This window comes from Pithys albifrons, chromosome 4 (genome assembly GCF_047495875.1).
Source record: "Pithys albifrons albifrons isolate INPA30051 chromosome 4, PitAlb_v1, whole genome shotgun sequence".
In the NCBI taxonomy this organism is placed as follows: Eukaryota; Metazoa; Chordata; class Aves; order Passeriformes; family Thamnophilidae; genus Pithys; species Pithys albifrons.
In genome coordinates this window covers 10,652,625-10,671,045 of record NC_092461.1, presented here as the reverse complement: position 1 = coordinate 10,671,045, position 18,421 = coordinate 10,652,625, and the positions used below count along the sequence as shown (strand labels likewise).

General features: G+C 39.1%; 1 protein-coding gene across 1 annotated transcript in view; it reads left to right on the top strand.

The window, feature by feature from the left end:
- Positions 1-8,545, top strand: part of ADCY1 (adenylate cyclase 1) — a 163,499-nt gene extending 154,954 nt beyond the window's left edge. The window contains exons 21-22 of the mRNA XM_071553426.1: positions 7,282-7,844; positions 8,357-8,545. Coding sequence (XP_071409527.1) covers positions 7,282-7,844; positions 8,357-8,443 — 650 coding nt within the window. The 3' untranslated portion in view covers positions 8,444-8,545. The remainder of the gene's footprint in view (positions 1-7,281; positions 7,845-8,356) is intronic.
- Positions 8,546-18,421: the final 9,876 nt, after the last annotated feature.

The window sequence follows — 18,421 nt, the reverse complement described above, 5'->3', positions numbered from 1 at the left end:
ACCTGGCCTTACCTCCTGCACAGGACTACACTCTGTCTGGCCACGCTCCTGCACTGCACAAACACGGCATTTTTAGTTTATTATTAGATGTAATAAAGTAAAACAAATCCATCATTTTTCTGGTCACTGAGAGATTTGAAGTTAGACATTTGTTTGGCATTGACCAAACTGTGCTCATACTGTTGCCAAAGGTCATGAAAGCGGCACCGACTGTTTTCCCCAAACTCTATAGTTACTCTGTATGTTTATTGAACTTTGGCAATACTGTTATGTGCTCCTTAGCAGCACTGCCAACGTAATTAGAAAGGACCAGTCATATCAGAAAAGACACAGCAAGTTACTGAGGAAAAGTCCCAGTTGAACATTAACTCAGATTGACTTCTGGATTGTAGAAACACGTAGAAAGCGTATAGGACACCGACTAGTGAATAAACAACATGCAGAGAGAACACATCATAGTACTCCGGGAAGACTGAGGTGGATAAGCGTATAATGAAGAGGAGTCATTGACGTAATTACAAAGGCAGGTGGTAACACATTGATTTTATCAAGGTCAGTGACCTTTACTGTTATCAAAGAGTACCTGGCTTCTTACATCTGAGGGAATTAGACATTTTGAAGTCAAATATTGATCCTCCAGACTTCTGTATAAAAAATAATTTTTCTAAATTTGACATCTCCCACAATGGTTTTAAACTGGCTACTTGTGTATTATGACCTTGTTTAACCAAGAGAGACAACAATTTTTAATGCCTTAAGGTTTTATAATTCATCTTAATATAGTAGCATCTTTAAATATGTACAAACTAATCCTCCTTTCACATACACACCAAGTGCTGCATCTGAGGGCAGAGGTGGTCCAGACTGAGGGGGCATGTGGCACTGACTTGTCCATAAGGGGTAAAGGTGTGTTCCTTAGGGCTTTTCTTTGCTCAGTCCTAATGTTACATTAAAGTAGGAAAAAAAAATCCCTGTAATTGGTCATCCTTGGTGAAAAACTGTTTACGTCAACACCCAAATTAAAAGCATTTAAGACTATTTGAAATTGTTCAGAGACAAAGAGCCAAGTATCATTGTTCCTCAAGTTCTTACTGAAATAAATCATATGGAAACTGATTTAGACATTGAAATAAGGGTTTGACTTTCTGAGCAGCAACAAAACCTAGTTAGTATTTCAAGACTGTGGCTTTAAGTGTACAAAAGCAGATTTGTTGTCCAGTTGGATAGATCTAGTCGTAGCAGTCATATCCAAACCCCATAGAAATATATCACCTGAAGTACACATCATGACTCAGTGTATTGCTAGTTCAGAGCCATTTTTTTTCTGACAGGTTATGAAATCTCTAAACTATTTATGCAGGATTCCCTAAAGCCTTCCTCTCAGGGTGCTTATGAGGTACTCCTATGACTAGATTGGAATCAAAATTATGCCACACATAGCTCTGTTCCTGAACACAGTGGACAAAGACACTGATCTTGCCTCTGGCCAGAAAAAGGTCATTGTCACACTGAAAGATGGGATGTTCCCACAGTTGCAAAGGTACCACTTCCACATTACCATCATAAATAATGCCATATTTTTCTCCAGTGATCATAACATCATAATTCAACAGAATTCTACCAAATGTGAAGAAAGTCGTCTAAAAGGACAAAGCTTTAAAGTTGCTGGAGAACAAGATTATAAATGTACACAGTGCTTTTCAGGCACTGAAAACTTTGCTTAACAGTCTACAAGGGATTCAGATAATCCTGTAGGTTTCAGTAAAGGTTTTGCTGGTAGAAGGGCTGGAAGGTATATCTTCTGAGAAGCAGCTGAGGAAAATAGGTTGTCTAGTTTGGTGACAAGGAGGTTGAGGAATAACCTCACTGCTCCCTAAAGCTTCCTGAGAACAGGAAGCCACTGCCTAGATGTGTGGGAATGGCTCAAAGCCACATTTGTCAGACAGGAAATTAGGAAGCTTTCTTTACCAAAAGGGTGGTCAAACACTGTAACAAGCTTCCTAGAGGGGTGCTCCCTCTTCTTTTCAATCTTTAAGAATCATTTGGACAATGTCCTTAATCACATCTCTTTAAGTTTTGGCCAGTCCTGAAGTGGTCAGGCAGCTGGACTGGATGGAGTTTCACCTATTAATCTGGGCCCAAGTCCTCTAAATCTTGGGGGAAACAACTTAATTTGCTTTCTTTTTTATTTTCCCTTTGTCCTGCCCATTCATTTTATATTTCTTCTAATTTATTCTTTCTATATGACTCTATATAACTTTGTGTCCCTCTCTTAATTTCTTCTTCTTTTTTAAACTATCCTTTTACTCACCACCACTGTTTATATGCTTTCTCTGGCATTCCCATCTTCCTCCTAATGCTTCAAACAAGGGTCACATCACCATGGGTCATCAGACAGAGTAGAATGTTCAGCTCTACTTACTAGCTCCTAATTCTTTGTGGAATCACTCTCTACATCTGAAAACATCAGAATAGTTGCAAGAGCAGGAGAGGGCCTGATAGTGTTCTGCCCAGGAAAGACTGCAAGCAGCTCCTAATGGCTTGGACACTTACACAAGATTTGTGACTTCACAAACTAGAATTACATATCCAATTCAATAAATTACGTTAGGGAAGCATATGAGCTAAGGGTGGTTTCGGCATCCAAGTCCCCTTCAGGAGAACTGTTTGGTGACATCATTAGAGTGAGAAATGAAGAAATTAAAAGAGCAGCAAATGAAGAATCATAGTTTCTTAGAACAGAAGACAGAGGGGAAAGGTGTCCATTTTTGTCCCTCCATGTCTGTTATTCCTTGACAAACTGAAAAATAATTCCAATTTTGCCCTGTTCCAGATGAAGTCTCCTCTAACTCCCTTGTCTGAAGTGAATTCATGCATTTGAACTGGAATGAAAGGGTTGAAATTTTAACAAAACACTGTGCTGTCATTGTATTCTGTACTTGTGTTGGTTTTGGAGGCAAAAATATTAAGAACTATTATTTTTTTTCCCCAAGGGAATGCAGTAAAAATATTTAAATAATTTCCTATGTAGGTTTTGTAGTTTTTGGAAGAAATTTATAAAGAAGATGAAATTATCTTCTGAAATAAGATCAACAAAGGAATCTTTCAAGACATAAACATAAAGCCATGGGAGATTTGATATAATATATAGAGAGGTACATAATAATATTGCTAGAATTGAGTGTTGTCATGTATTATACAACAAGTGAGAGGAAGGTGTGTAAATATAGACCAAAAAGCTGGAACCAGACCTCTGGAGTTATTGCTTCAAAATATCAAGTAGGCAATGCTGAGGATGAAGATGAACATACCAACAAATGTAAATTTAATGAAGGAATGATTCATAATAAATAAGCATGAGTGTCATTCTTTGAAAGATGCAAGAAGCCTTTAAGGTCTCACTCAAGTTTCAAGTTGGGTGTTTCATGTTCACACAGATACACTGAGGCCAAGGTAATATCATCACTGCAGCTGTTCTGTTGAGCTCCACATGCTTACATTAATTTTGGCCTCTTTTCTGTCTGATCTCTGCATAGTTATGTCCTTCCTATTCTCTGTAACATTCTGCCACCACTTGATAAAAAGATGAATCTGTAGGACATAAACCATTAACAGTGAAAACAACTTGCAGATCACCTAATTTGTATCTTGAGAATATTTGGCAAGGAACTAGAGAAAACAGCAAGTAAAGGGTAGGGGAAAGGTTTTTTTAAGAGTTTTGCAGGAAAGGCCATGGAAGGTAGACACAAAGATGATGCAGCTACAGACAGCACTGCTGGACTATGGGATACCATGGAAAGGACACATTAAGAAGTGAGGGCAAGCACAGTGAGGAAGGCAAGGCGCCAGCTGGCAGTCAAGGCCAGGACTTTTTGAAGGGGTCCACTGAAATGATGTAAATTTTGCTCAGTCCCTTCAGGAAGCTCATCACACAGGTGTATGCTGCTTAGTGTTGTTTGCATCACTGCCTTGCTGGGAGAGGGGAGACGATGTCCCACTGGTGCAGCAGGACAGCACAAACATTGTGACACCATGTCAAGATATCCCTCTCCTCTCTGTACTATATAAGGAATGAGCTTGCTGAGCTCTGTGAGGCACAGTATGGCTCACCTGGTGGGTTTGCTCACCAAGCCACAAGGTTCAAAAACTGACTACAAATATTCAAAAAGAAGTAAAGGTTGGTCTATGTTTATAAAGGACTGAGATTTTTTTTTTTGCCCAGCCACAAGTATCTCAAAATAGTTTTTGTTTAGTTCTCGAAATATTCCTGTAGGAACCTCTCCTGGGAGTTTAAGAAATAAATAGCTTATCCTGGACAGACTATTTATTTCCAAGATGTTTACTTGTGCAATCCATGTGATTGTAAAGTGCCTCCATTTCTCAAGCTCTCCTTCAGCTCCTTAGGGGAGCATAATTTAAACCTAGCAACTTTCCCCATATACTGACAGACTGTTATTCCTAAATATTGAACTGGTAGCTCCAATTGTCTATTCATAGTGCAACTATTAATGTGGCAAGAGAGGGTGGTTTATGATTAGGTTTGAAATGCCCAGACTCCCTGGAACCACAAGTTCAAATCCCTGCGAGATCAGCACTTCGCCCCTCTGTCTGGGCTACATGCACTCTACAATCTCAGGTCACCCATATGAAGCCCTGAAATTAGGTCTACTTGATCAGCTTAGATTTTAAAGGTCCACAGGTCATGCTTTGTCAAAGGAGGCTACCCCAATATTTGTGCATATGCCTCCTCACACCTGTTCTTACTCTACAGCGTTGTGATAGCAAGTTGTTTCCTGACACCCATCACAGAGCTGACTTGCAATTCAGCAGGGATGGTGCAATCCAGCTGCTTTTCTGTTGACAGAATAATATGGTCCTTCTGAACCATATCTTTTCAAACCAATGCAATTCTAATCTAAAATCTGATATTTGGAAAACACATACTTCAAAATAAAATGCTGCCAATTAGCTGTTAGTGGCAAACACCATGAAATTCACACTGCAGTAAAACAATCATTGGTTTATTCGCACTCCCTGCTTTCCCAAAAGAAGAGCTTTTTCATGGCAGATTAAACATTAATTTCCCATTTATTTTTTAAGCAAGAAAAGCAGTGAGAAAATAATTCAGGATGGCAACAGATGTACTCCATCAACATACATCTCTCTTGCAACAGATCCTCGGTGTGCCTTAAGAAGCCAGGTGAAGACAATTAGCCACTAGAGTATTTTCTGATTGAAACAGGCAGCAAGAACCAGAGATTAAATAGCAAAAAACATAGCACAAAGATAAGTAGGCCAGACCATTTTTCTATGATTAATTAATCCTAGAATTCGATTCAGTAGTTTAGCAGCATTGCTGAGGCTCCTAAAAACTGCTGAATGTGTTAATTAGGGAGTCTCTGCAGCAAATGATGACCAGGGTGGGTAGCTAGTAGGTCTATAAGTAGGGAAGCAGCAGCTGAAGCCAGATCACTTCAAAAACAGAGGAAGATATCAAATAGAACCTGGTAGGTCTGGTAAGCCTGTTTTCTTTTGTTAAATTTCCTGCAAAGTGCTTTGTCCATGGTAGACTCTGACATTTTTATAATAGTTTGTCTTTCTCTGTCATTTTTAGACTTCTATAACTATGATGGTGTTGAAGCAGAAAAAATCTGTTGCTTACATATATGTATCTCTCTAAAGTACAGAGAAGGATAAAATAAAAAGTCATTGTTTTCCTTACAAGCTTTGGTTGAAAATACTTGTTAGAAGCTAATTTATGAAAAATTAGCTTATTGACCATCTAAATTTTAATGATTAAGAAGAAAGCATTAAAAAGCTGAGGATAGCTTGGGGGAGGGGTGATGGCTGCAAACTCCTTCTTATTTTCTCTCTAAGCTTAATCATGTAAGCTTACTGCCAGTAAGCTTCTATGATAAAGACTAAAGAAAGCCAATCTGCATAAACAGGAGAGGAAAAAAGCAATGTCTACAGGTTGAGTGCTGCTTATAATGTGTCACACAAGGCACCATTGCCAAGAAGTGAGAGGGGAAATGAGTATCACCCAAATAAAAATGGTAATGGAGTACCCCTCCCTCTTTCTAAGGAGAAAAAATTAGAACAAACCACAAAACACCTGATTTGTGCTGTGTTGAAGAGTCAGTGCGCTATCTCTTGCCTCCTGTTTAGAAACACAAAGTACATGTGAAACTCTCCTAGAAAACTTAGACCCTACACAGATGCAAAGCACTGACAAGAAATGAACTAGTGTCTTTTACTTCAGCCAATGTATCTCCCTGCCCTCCTGTGCCCCTCTTTGTCTTGCCCCTCTAGCCACAAGCAAGACCTTGATCTATATACAGGTTAGAAAAGATACATTTAAAACATACTGCCCCCTTGCTAAGCGAGCTTCATGCAATCCACCTGCATGAAATATCTGAACTATTTCATGAAAGTAGAGAGTCCAGCAGTTACTAGAAGTACTTAAATGCTCCTCTAATTGAGATATTTATCTTAAATATATTTTAAACTGGATATTTTTATCTTGGGCTTTTCCACGTGTAAGAATTTGAGTTTCTTTTTGTTGGGGACTTGCAAGTGGATAGGAGAAATGCTACTAGCAAAAGCAACCTTGCCATTGCTGTAAATAATAGACTTCCACAAAGCACATTTTTTTTTTTAGAATCAAAGCTTAGGATTGGCTGAAGTAAGCCACATGTCAAGTAAGTAGGAGAGACCGAGAGGTTCAAGTAAGTAGGAGAGACTGAGAGGTTTGTGAGCCCCCTTTTAAGGAATTAAGAGAAACAAAAAGGCAGCTGGACTAAGAAATGGCTGGGTGAATCCAGCAACTCCCTGCATGTCTCTTTAGAGCACTTGACTTTTTGCTACAATATGGTAATCACTCTGGCATCTAACAGTTTTCATTTACATACACAGTATTAGCAGCTGTAACACCAAAAGTATATTATGTGTATACTCAGATGGAGAAAACATTGCCTTAATGATGTTTTGGTTAATGAAATAACTTAAAAACTTCTAGCACACTTGGAGCTTCATATGCAGAAGGCTGGGACAGGTGTAAGTGTTGTATGTATGACTTCTGTCTTTTAATGTTCTGTTTTCAATATGGCTCTTCCAAACCCTTGAATACTTCTCTATACAAAGGACAAATTTCATGGAATGATAGAACATAGACATGAAAATAGGAACACCTAGGATTTCATTTAGTAGCTTACTGCTAAAAAGCACTTTGCATTGCATCTTTCTGTGTGAGCAATGATACAATCTTCTTATGTTCTTCAGGCAAGAAACCTGACTTCAAGATGTCAGAGGAAGATGATTCTTTTCTGAATGTTAAAAGATCTGTGAGAAAGAGAATGGTGAAACACAGCACCCCAGTGGACTTGATGCTTTCAAGAACAGATCTTACAGATTGGACAAATCAGTCAATCAAGGACCAAGACACCAGTAAGAGAGTTTATGGATCTCCAATGCCAAAATCAAATATAAGTAGATCATTATCTCAAGTATCATCAGTACGTGTTGATGCATACTTCCCTCATGTGTCCCCAAAAAGGCTTTCAACAGTGTTTGACTCACAAGAATTAAATAAAGAGAAAAGCCAAAGCTCTCAGCTTACATTTTCTAGAAGGAAGCTTTCCACTGTGTTGGCATCTGATGAATCAAATCAAGAGCCAAGTGACAAGGTTGTCCCAAATATGGAAACTCAAGATAACACCAAAGCATCTGCGGATGCTGCAGTTACTCACAAGAGTGAACCTTCGTGGCTTCTTACTGGAATACCAGGGATAAAAGATGTCCCAATAGGAAAAAACAGGAAGAAGAAAGCTGATAAAGCTCTTCTGGTAAAGGTTTTCATTTTGTTATACAATAGCTAAGAATCTATTCCTTTCTTTGTTTAATCTAAATCATAGTTCTTTATAAAAAGAATGCTAGTCATTGCAAATGGGGATCTTGTTTGCAGTCCTCTTGATTAGTGTAGGGTTTCCTGGGGCAAGCTGAAACTAACAGACCTTATGCAGGTCTTGATTGTCTGTGGAGCACAAGAAGTCAGCTTCCTGCAATTTTAATTATTAGAAAAGGGCCTGTTGAAAGCCCATAGAAGGATAGGGAGGCAGCAGAGTTAGACTCTGAAGGTTCTTGTGTCAGTGTGAAGCCATCAGATTCTGTTCTGGTTTGCTCTTTCCTCTAATGCATTTTTCATGGGTGTGTTGAAAACTCAAGAAAACGTGCCAGCTCTGAGAGCAAAAGCTTCTTAGCTTAAAACTAAGGTCATGTCTCTGTATGTCTGTTTTTGAAAGCAGGTGGCATCTGAATGGATTAGGTTGACTAAATAATAGTTTCTCTTCTATAACAGAGAAAGAAAGAAAGAGAATGGCTGCTTCGTCAACTTCAAAACATTGAGGAGGCAACCACACATGAATTGACAATTGAAGAAGCTTGATTGGGCTACCTATGGAAATAGTGCTCTCACATCCATTTCGTGGGAATACCTGGTTCCAGTAAATCACACTCTTGACTATAGTGCCTGTTCAGACTTCCTCTTTCCTTCCAAAATGTTTTTTTTCTTTGTTGTTTGTTTTGTGTTCTTATTGCCTCTTAAATCTAGGAGAGGCAAGGTACAAATTAAAAAGTGCTTCTACATGAACACCAATTTTAATTTATAATGGCAGAAGACCTGGAACAAAGAAGGGAAGAAGATCTTTGTGTAAAAATCATTCATCCTGCCATAGTGCTTCCTGACTGTACTCTTGTGTAGCATTCAAGTCTTCTAGGATTGCTGACATTTCTTAAGTGACAAAGTCCTAGTGGCCACATAATGTTATCCTGGCTAGCCAGAGAAGAATCTCCTCATCTAAAGAGTAATCACAGCTGATGCAATCTGGGATGTTTTTGCTGCTTGCTGGAGGGATGAGGAAATCATGAGAGGCACCAAGGAGGGAGGCCACTCTCTAGAGATTACTAATTAATGACAGTTTGTTTTAAAGTTTTGGTTCAAAATGAGTTTGTCCTAGCCCTGGATTGTAACTGCAACTCATTGCACTGGAGATTATTTAATGCTTTTGTGTTTTGAGGTAGTATGAGTTTTCTATTTTCACTCTGGAGCTGCTGCATGGCAGTGAAGAAGGGTCCGTTACCTGGCAGCTGTATTGTCAAAATGGTAATTTAACCCACAGGATCTCTCTGAAGCATCAGTCAAGAAGTGATGCAAAAAGCATGTTTGTATTAGTTCCTAGCTGTCTGTTATTCAACCTTTAGGGAGAGTTTATCACTTCTGTGTGATCTATGGACTGGCAGCAGTAGGAATCCAGAACATATTTATCACCTACATACATCTATTTCCGCACTTGTGTAGCTCTAGCATTTGCACTTTCCTGGTTATACTGGTTTTGCAGCTGTTCCAGGCACTACTAATTACCCCAGAGAGGAGAGGTCCAGTTCAGGAGAAGCTACAAGTTAAGAACAGAGGCAAAGGACCCTTTTGCATTTCCTTCCCACACGCTAATTTGTAATATCTCATGTCTAAGGTGGCAGAAAAACAGAAATATGTCCCAAGCCAACATTATGAGACAGGCTGACCAATAGCATCTGTGTTATGGTCAAAATTGTAAGAGTGGAGTTCTGACTTTAAAACCTCTCTCAGGATTTAAAAGGAATTAGGATGTTTTTGCTAATGATTCTTCTACTCTCAAGAGAACAGCCTTATCCTCGGCCCTGGCTTTCTGTGTAGCCAAGCAGTGGGGCAATGCTGTCCCTCAGGTCATCAGCCAAGGCATGCTTACTTGGTTTGATGTTTAGTTAATGTTCTGGTATTTGTTTGTGTGTGTTACCCAGGCTGCTTGTCTGGCCCCCCCCAGGTTCCTCTGGCAACCAGAGAGCTCCTGGCGGGTGTAGATCCCAAGCTGCTTTTGAGATAAAATAGGCATTTTTGCAGATGTGCTGCTATTCCCCTTGAGCTTGCAGGCATTTCATCAGTATCTATGATTTGTGCCAGGGGCTGAACTAAGATCAGGCAAGTGCAAGGTTAGTGTAAAACCCTCCTGTACCCCTGGGACAAGCACAGATTAGTCTGGCTGCATGACCCGATGCTTAATCCAAATGACCCAGTTCTATCTCTTGTTTATTTGTTCCTTCCCAGATAGTCAGTTCCACTTGTTCCTTCTTCAGGCTTCTCATCCAAGTCTCAGAAAGCACTGATACTGCTTCTGCTTTCCTTTCTCACAGTCACTTCTCAAAGTCATTCTTGACTCCTGCCCATTCAGTTCCTTGGTCTTCAAATACCTCCATCTCATCATGCCTTCTCCAGCTTGGCCTCTGGTTGCTTCCTTACTTTTAAGACACAGAGATCTTCTGTCTTCCATGCCTGCTCTTCACTGCTTCATCCCTTGCCCATTTGACACCTGACATAGGTCTTCTGTCAAAACTCAGACATACCTCCAAGTGCCTTTATCTGCTTAGGTTGACCCCGTCCATGATGTTACTCCAAGTGGAAAGGTCAGCTGCGACAAGTTGCAGCCCTTAGGAGGCCAGGGATGTAGTTCCTGGGAAGGTCCTTCTCAGGCCCTGCTTCAGGCTATGTTAAATGCAAGAGGGAAGCCAGGAACTATGGTTACTTAACATCTAGTAAGTCTTTGGCTTTGTGTCAAGTGCAATAGAAACTTCTCAAAACTCAGAATACAGTAAATGCTGGGAAAGTTTTCTAGGGAGCAAGGCTGCCACCCTGTCAGGTTCATGAAACAAGTTGGTGCCAATAAGATCCCAGAGACTTGCCTCAGTGGGGGAAAACAAAGTGCCCTGAACAGTAACACAGAATTGTCTTTGGGTCTTTGCAAGTTCTGAAGTTGTATCAGGCAGCCAGATGGAAAAACTAAAGGCTGTCATGACTTTGGAAACTACTTCTATTTCTTTTCTAGAATGTTTAAAAAATACAAAAGACTACATAGCATATATCTTGCAGTTATTTTAGTGCTCATGAATTTGCAAAGGTCATAAAATGGCTTACAGTATTTCATGAGAAAATATTAATAAAATCAACTGGTACTTAAAGTGTTTTTCAACATGTGTCTGATAATATACATCAACAGTTAATTATATATTAGAATGCCAAGTGTCTTCAACCAGGTCTATGTACTACATTAGACCTTAGCGAAAGATTTTTCTCAAAGAAAGGCTTGCCTCAAATTTATTAAACAGCAATGTTAGAGCATATCAAACTATACTGCTATTATTTGTACTTCACAGAGAAGTATATCAATTGGGATAAAAAAATGGAAAAACAAACAAAAAACCCCCAAACAGCCAGTATTTCTTTGCTTAAAGAGCTTGTACTTTCTTTTGTTTCTCCTGTAGCCTCCTAAGTCTCCAAGAATTTAGTGTTAAAATTTAATGATACAGCTAGTTTTCTGTCATAATATGTAAGCATACCTTGAAAGGAACAGGCTTTGTGAGAGGCACTAGTGGTATACAGTTTCACTGTTTAATGTTCATCCTCTAGTGGCAACAATGGCAAATTACTGTGTGGTTAGTGCTTCTCTTCATGGGTGAAGTTCCTTTATGAATATTTATATTAGAATATCAACACAGTGCAAAAAAAAATGCTTAAGGGGAGCTGTAGAGTCAAACAGCTCTAAAAATGAAGTCCTAATTATTATGGACCTTAGGTATGGTTTGCAGGTGCTAAGGCTGGAAAAGATTAGGGACTACAGATACCAGATTCTTATAAGAAAATAATCTCCAAGACATCTTGTTCTGTAAAATAAAAAGCCCTTTTTCTGAATGGATGAATGTAAATCAGGTTCTTGGGCTTTGCCTGTGTCCTGACTTTCAAATGCAACATGGACATGTTTGTAAGTTCAGAACAGCCTTCCCACTGAGTGGGTTCTTTTAGGGCAGTATTTTTCCTTTTGGAGCTATGACCTTGACCTATGGAACTGTTTTCAGTACACTTGTCCCTGAACAGATATTACACAACCTACCTGCTGATGGTGACTAAGCGTGATGTTGGATGGAGAAGAACAAAAACATTACCAAGAACAGAGGGAAGAGACAGAAATGTCTTCACCCTGGATTTATGAGCTCGGCCGTGTTCTCACTGAAGCAATGGTAATACTCCTGTTGACAGAGCTGGGAGTGCTCTGCCCAGCTGCAGTGCTTCTGCAGGAGGCCAGTATGAAAAGATAAATGTTTAGCACACATATTTAACATGTTTCAGATTTAAATAACAGAGAGCTGGTAACTAAGTTCTTCCTTCAGTGATCACAGCTGAACAATTTTAGAATAAGAAAAGTGGAAAACTTAAATAAAACCAGATTTTTATTTTTTCCTCCAAGTCACAAGATAGTTGTGCTATGGACAAAACCCTGAGTTATAAATCATATTGTCACTGACCTGCACTTGGTTGTGTTTTGTCCTGTAAGGCATACAGGAACAAAAGTCTCCCTGAGCTCCATCTGTTGGTGTGCTCCACAATGCCTATTAAAACAGCTCACTCCTCAACACTTTTGACTTATTGGAAACAAATGAACAAACATGGAGCCTAGCAGTACCTAGAAAAGTTGGACCAGTTGAAGCAATTGGGTAACATTTTCAAATATTATTGAAAACTTGAGCTAGTCACAGATCTAGGACCTCACTTAGTATGTAGAACCTGTGCTGCCCACCCTCCACTCTGCCCAAACCTTGTTAAGGTCTTGTACTGCTATTCAATCATGCAAATGTATGCAAAACACTAAACAATTAAATTGTGTACAATAGTGCAGTCAGTCCCAATGGGCATGCAAATCCTGTAGAACTTGACAGTTGCCAGGCTGCTGGGTCTGCCTATACGTGGCTTTGCAGCACTCACACCAGCTCCACCCTGAAATGATGCATGTGTGGTGATGTGGAGCAGACACCAGTGAGACAGAAGGTATATTTACCTGACTTTAGTTCCAGGGGCCCATAGTATAAAACTCTGGCAAGCAGAGACTGCATTTCAAGTCTCCTTCTCACTTGAGATAGGACCTTGAAACCAAGCGTCCTGAGTCACAAGACAGTAATCACAGTCTCTAGGTTTCTGTGGAGTCAATGCTTTTAAGTGTTACCTGTCAAAAGTTGTTCTACTTTGCCTAACTGTTCATTAAAAATAAGATTGAACTTGCATCATTGTTTTGTCACTCGCTGTCTTGCATATGTGGTATTTTATTTCTTGCTGGATTTGCGGGGCTTTTTTCCTGGTTTACTTCATTCTTACAGAAGAAATAGAAAGAAGAAAGGGGAAATCATCCTTCCTTACTCCCAAGGAGCAAAACCACAAAGAAATATCTTTTTTGCTTCTTACAGTTTTTGCCATTTTGATCACTTTTGTTGTCCTTTACTTCGTCGTTTTAGCCTTTCCTAGCCCTGTATGTCCTCCTATAACTGGCTTCTGCTTTCAGCTCTTCATGTCATTGCAGGTTTGTCCCTTGTAGTGACCCCCTCCTACTGGCAGACACCATAATCCTTCTAAAGCTTTCATCTTCTCTGAAAGAGGAGATGCCAGCAATGACAGAGGAAAAGAAATAGCTCATATTGCAAAGACACGAAAACAAAAGTTCTCTTTCTAGAAATAGACTAAGCCAAATTTATGGTATGGAAAGCTGATGTGAATTCACATACAGGAAAGAAAATATGGGCAAGACTGCTGGCAATTTTACTGGAAGAAGAACTGGATCCAAAAAAAGCACTTACAAGATGCCCAGGTGAAATGGATTTGAAAGTATAATTCCCAGCCAAGAGAGCACCAAGCAATTTATTGCATCATACAGCATGCAATTAAATCAAATTGGTGTTGCATTAGAGTATTTCTACGAAGGTCATGGGTACTTCAGCACTTGTTGCTCCTGTCTAAGAAAAAAAATGCACAAAACCCCCAAACCTGCACAAACCATAGCTCAGAAACAACAAGAGGCTTTGCCACCATGGCAGAGGAGACATTGCAATTAGAAGGCTTATAATTGCAATCAAAATTTTTATTTACAACACATATGATAATGTGGATCCATGTTATAATTGTAACTGTGTTCAAAAGAAAAAAGAAGGGGTGGAAAGGGGATGGTGGAGAAATAAGTGCTGTATGGCATCCTGAATGCCTCTGGGTAGCTGAGAAAAAGTCCACTGAGACTGTAGAATTGGAAATTGTACTACAAAAGCAAGCATACAAATCAACAGTCCATCCTGACCTTGACAAAATGAAAAGACTGATGACCACATTTGGAAAAGAGATGAATAAGGCAAGGAAAAATACAGTATAAGCCTCATGACACATAAAATGTTGGCTATTCCACTTTCTCAGAATGCAAAATCACAGGAGTTAAAGGAATGTAAGTCTTGGACTGCCATTTAAAAAGTGTCTTTTTTTTTTTTTTGCATATACCTAATAAGTCTGCAGAAATGTTATTTCACTATATATGTATCTTTGAGAAAAATATTAAATCATAGCCAGGGGTAGTGCACTATATATGAAAATGTAGAAAATTACATTTAAAAGCAGGTGGTAGTTAGGGAGTTGTTTATTTTTGTCCTCTTGGCTCTGTCATGGTCAACTGGTCACTGATTGTAACAACAGCAACAACAAAAAAGTCTTACTTTTGTAGTTGAACACATCAGAATTTCTAGAACAGATTGATTAATCATATTTTATCAGAAAAAAAGCTTTTGAGATATCTAGTGGTTCTTCTCTGTGCCTGTCTTAGTTTTTACAACTGCCCTATCATCACCAACTTGTGGGTCACTAGAAGTTTTATTCTTTTCCATGTGACTTTGCTACAGAAGGTAAAATCATGGTGATTACTGAAGGTAGTCAAATGTTATTTGTAGAGAGAGGCAATCTGCTTTCATCTGTGATGAAGTGCCTTGACAATCTAATCTTGGCTTTTGCTTTGTTTCATTATACATTAATTATATTGATTTATTTTTTAATCCTGTAACTCTGTGTGATCTCTGTTTGATGGCAGAGATTATTTATACAGTAGGTCAGGCAAATATTCGTGTGACATTCACTCTTATCTCCAGTGTGATTTTGATATAATAAGAAGTTGGGTTAACCCTTTCACATCTTTATTTGCAAATTGTGATGTCCTTGAAGGAGCCCTAAAACTGCTGACAAGTACTGTTTTCTGTGAAATGGTTGTTGAGGGGTATTCACTCAAGAGTAGGTGCCACACGGGGTGACCTGCCTGACTAAGGGTGTTGTGTCTTTATGCTGTTCTTCTGCCTCTTCCACAGAAATCAAGCTCTGTACCACTGACACCAAAACTTTCAGGTTTCAGAAGAGGCCAGCACTTCTGAGCATCTTTGTTGCTCTGGACAGAGTGAACTCATCTATACCTCACTGTGAATCCCCTGCAGAGTTTGAAATAATAGATGCTTGTAGATTAAGGCTGCAGTGAGCACGAAAAGGTTTTGCACTTGGTAACTATCAGATACTGAAGCTCAGGCAACTCTGATTCCCTGCAGCAGCTTATCTGGTTTCTGTTCTCTGGGCAAGCTTCAAGCTCCCTAGAATTGACTGAAGTCACAGAGTCCTGTCTCTTGAGCTCTGGGGAAACAGTAGAGGCCCTGAAACCTGAAAAAAAGTACTCTTGGTCTTACTGACAATAATATAATTATAATAATTTATAACAATAATACTACTGAAATCAGAAATGCCTCAGGACAAAAGGCAGGGACAGATTTCCTGACAAAGGCAGCTGGGCAAACTTTTATTTTTGTAGGAACAGGTCTAGGATTGAATAACCTAAATGTGGAAAGCAATTCTAACTGATAGAGAGCCCTCCTGTTTTAACAGCATTTATCATTTTGCTGTCAGTAACAGCCCTCTTACTCTCTTGCTAAGAACTTCAGGCTGCTGTCCTCTGCTCTGCCTGCAGCCCAGGCCCTGTTCCTGTAGCAAGCACAGTTCAAGTATGTTCATCCCACAGTCTGGGCTTCCTGCTTCATAGGATGGATGACCAGAGAAAGTCGACCACCTCTTGACTTAATGTGGTCTGGGTCCTATGACTTATTCCTATTGTTATTAGCATTTTTTTAAAGATAAAAAGATGAAAGAATGGCATTTTATATTCAAGTATTGAGTCAAATATATTCATGGAGGTGAAAAATCTCCATGAAACTTCAGAACAAAAGATCAGGAATTTGGACCATCAGGGGCTCCTCCTTTGGGTTAGCAGTAAGCTTCTTTAAATATGCAGTCTATCTGCTGTGAAAGAGAATATCCACTGTTGCACTTGAGGTAGAAACCAATATAAATGAATTACTGCTGGCTGTTGTCCCACAGGCATTTTTCATCTAAGTTGCACAATTGGCTGTGACTATGATGGTCTTAGTTTTGGGATGGATATCACTTCTTCTCCTTCACTACTGCCTAGTTTTCTCCTACTGCATGTGGAAATGCTTGTTCCTGGAAAGCCGAGTATTAGTTCGGGTAGAAAGGGGAATTTTATGTGCATTCTGGCACTTAACTCATGTGACAGACTCGAACACTAAAGTAAGTGGTAGTCTTTTGTTACTGTCTGAAACATAACATGAGATGCCTTAATATGTACTTGAAAGTGCTATTATATTGGAATTGTTTTAAGAGTAAATCTCTGGGGAATTTGTCTTTATCAGTGTAAGATGGCAACCACTCCAGCAAGTAAATCTAATGGTGGTGAAGGCTGGAGTCTCGTCCCATCAGTGCCTACAGCCCTCAGGGACTGCAGTAAAGGGCAAATTACATAGTGCTGTTCTTTTTTGTTTCTGAGCTCAGAGAGACAGAGTGGCTGAAGGATACAAAGAGATTTAAACAGCTTATGCTGGTTTAGGTGCCTGGAGCCAGTGCTAAGAGGGTCATTTACATTTTTCAAAGTCCTTGCTAAGCTATAGCTCATTCTGGTAGGCACTAAAAAGCCTTTATTTCCATGGCTGGTCACAGGAGATATCCCTACCTGGGTTTAGCAATGCTGACTAGAGCAGAAGGGGTGAAGTAGAAGCCTTTTTTTTTTGTATTAGCTGTCCATACAGGACATTATTTCAGCATTGTTTCAGCATTGTCATTCCACAGGAAGTTAAAGTTTCTGTATTATATCTCCAACTAAGCAAACTTACTACATGGGCATCTGGCCCATGGTAGGATGACTAAAGAACTTTTAACCTATCTTGCCAGGAGAGTGCAATAGTTTGTAGAAAATAGTTATCTGGCTGGTCTATGCAGGCACAACATCACAAACAAGATGTTTTACTCAGTGCCCAGACACTCTGTGTGCCATCAAGGAGATAAATTGCCTTTTCTCCTCTTTTTTTTTTCATGACTCATGTTTTAATGTAAAAAGTCCATAGCAGCACTCCCTAGCTAAACTCGCCACGAGACAGCACCTCACTAGAGTTTCTGCAGTTTTAGTTTTAGATACTTATAAATTATTTTCCACATTCAAGCAAAATTAATTGCTGGGGAAAAACAGAAGTCAGTCTGCAAAAGTAAGTGCAACATAAACTTGAAACACCTCCTTATCTGCATCTGGAATCTAATTTAAAAAGTCATAGTTACTCAACCAGAATAGAAGAATAATACCAAATGGCTTATATGTCATTGCCACAAAGTGACAAGAGTCAACAAATGTGTGAATCAAAATATTCAACAATAACCTAAGCACTCAGCTAAAAAAATCCTAATAATCCACAGAGGAAAAGCATTGTTCAGTATGGAAAAGATGCAGAGAAGAACCTATGTTTTTTTTGTTTTCTATCACAGCTGTTCCCCTTTATATGCTTGATGCTATATGTATGTGTGTATCACAGTAGTTTTGGATATTAAGCCTATAATTCAGAATTAGTTTCTTACCTAAAGAAAAACAATAATGATATTCCACTCGTTGTTTTGGCGGGTTTTTTTAAACATATCCAGAGAAGCAGTCCCAGTAGGCAATTTGGCAAGTCACTTGAATTTTTGGTGATTAATGCATAAGGATCATTTGTACACAAATTATTTGAAACTTTACATTCTGGGACTCACTCCACATGACTTTAAAGAAAAAAAATTAAAAATTCTGAACTTTATGTAACATCAAAGTGAGGTCATTGACTAAGAATTATTAGAAAGCAATAGGAAAAATCTTCTAGAAAAGCAATCCTTGCCTTGGATTCATGTGTCTTTAGACAAGTGGCTCAAATTAGTGGTTAACAATTGGAACACCTAAAACTTACCATCAAAAGTCCTCAGTAAACACAACTTTACATCACAGATGTTTTTAACCTCCTGACTCTTATCTGTTTGTGTTCTTTAAAGCAATGTCAGGGTCAGAGATGGAGATTGGTAGATGAGTTGTAGTATTACATCGAACAGAGCCTACATAAACATATACACTACTTTCACTTCATTGATGTCCCCTGGCCTATACAAAAGCATTGCCTTGTTGATTGATACTGC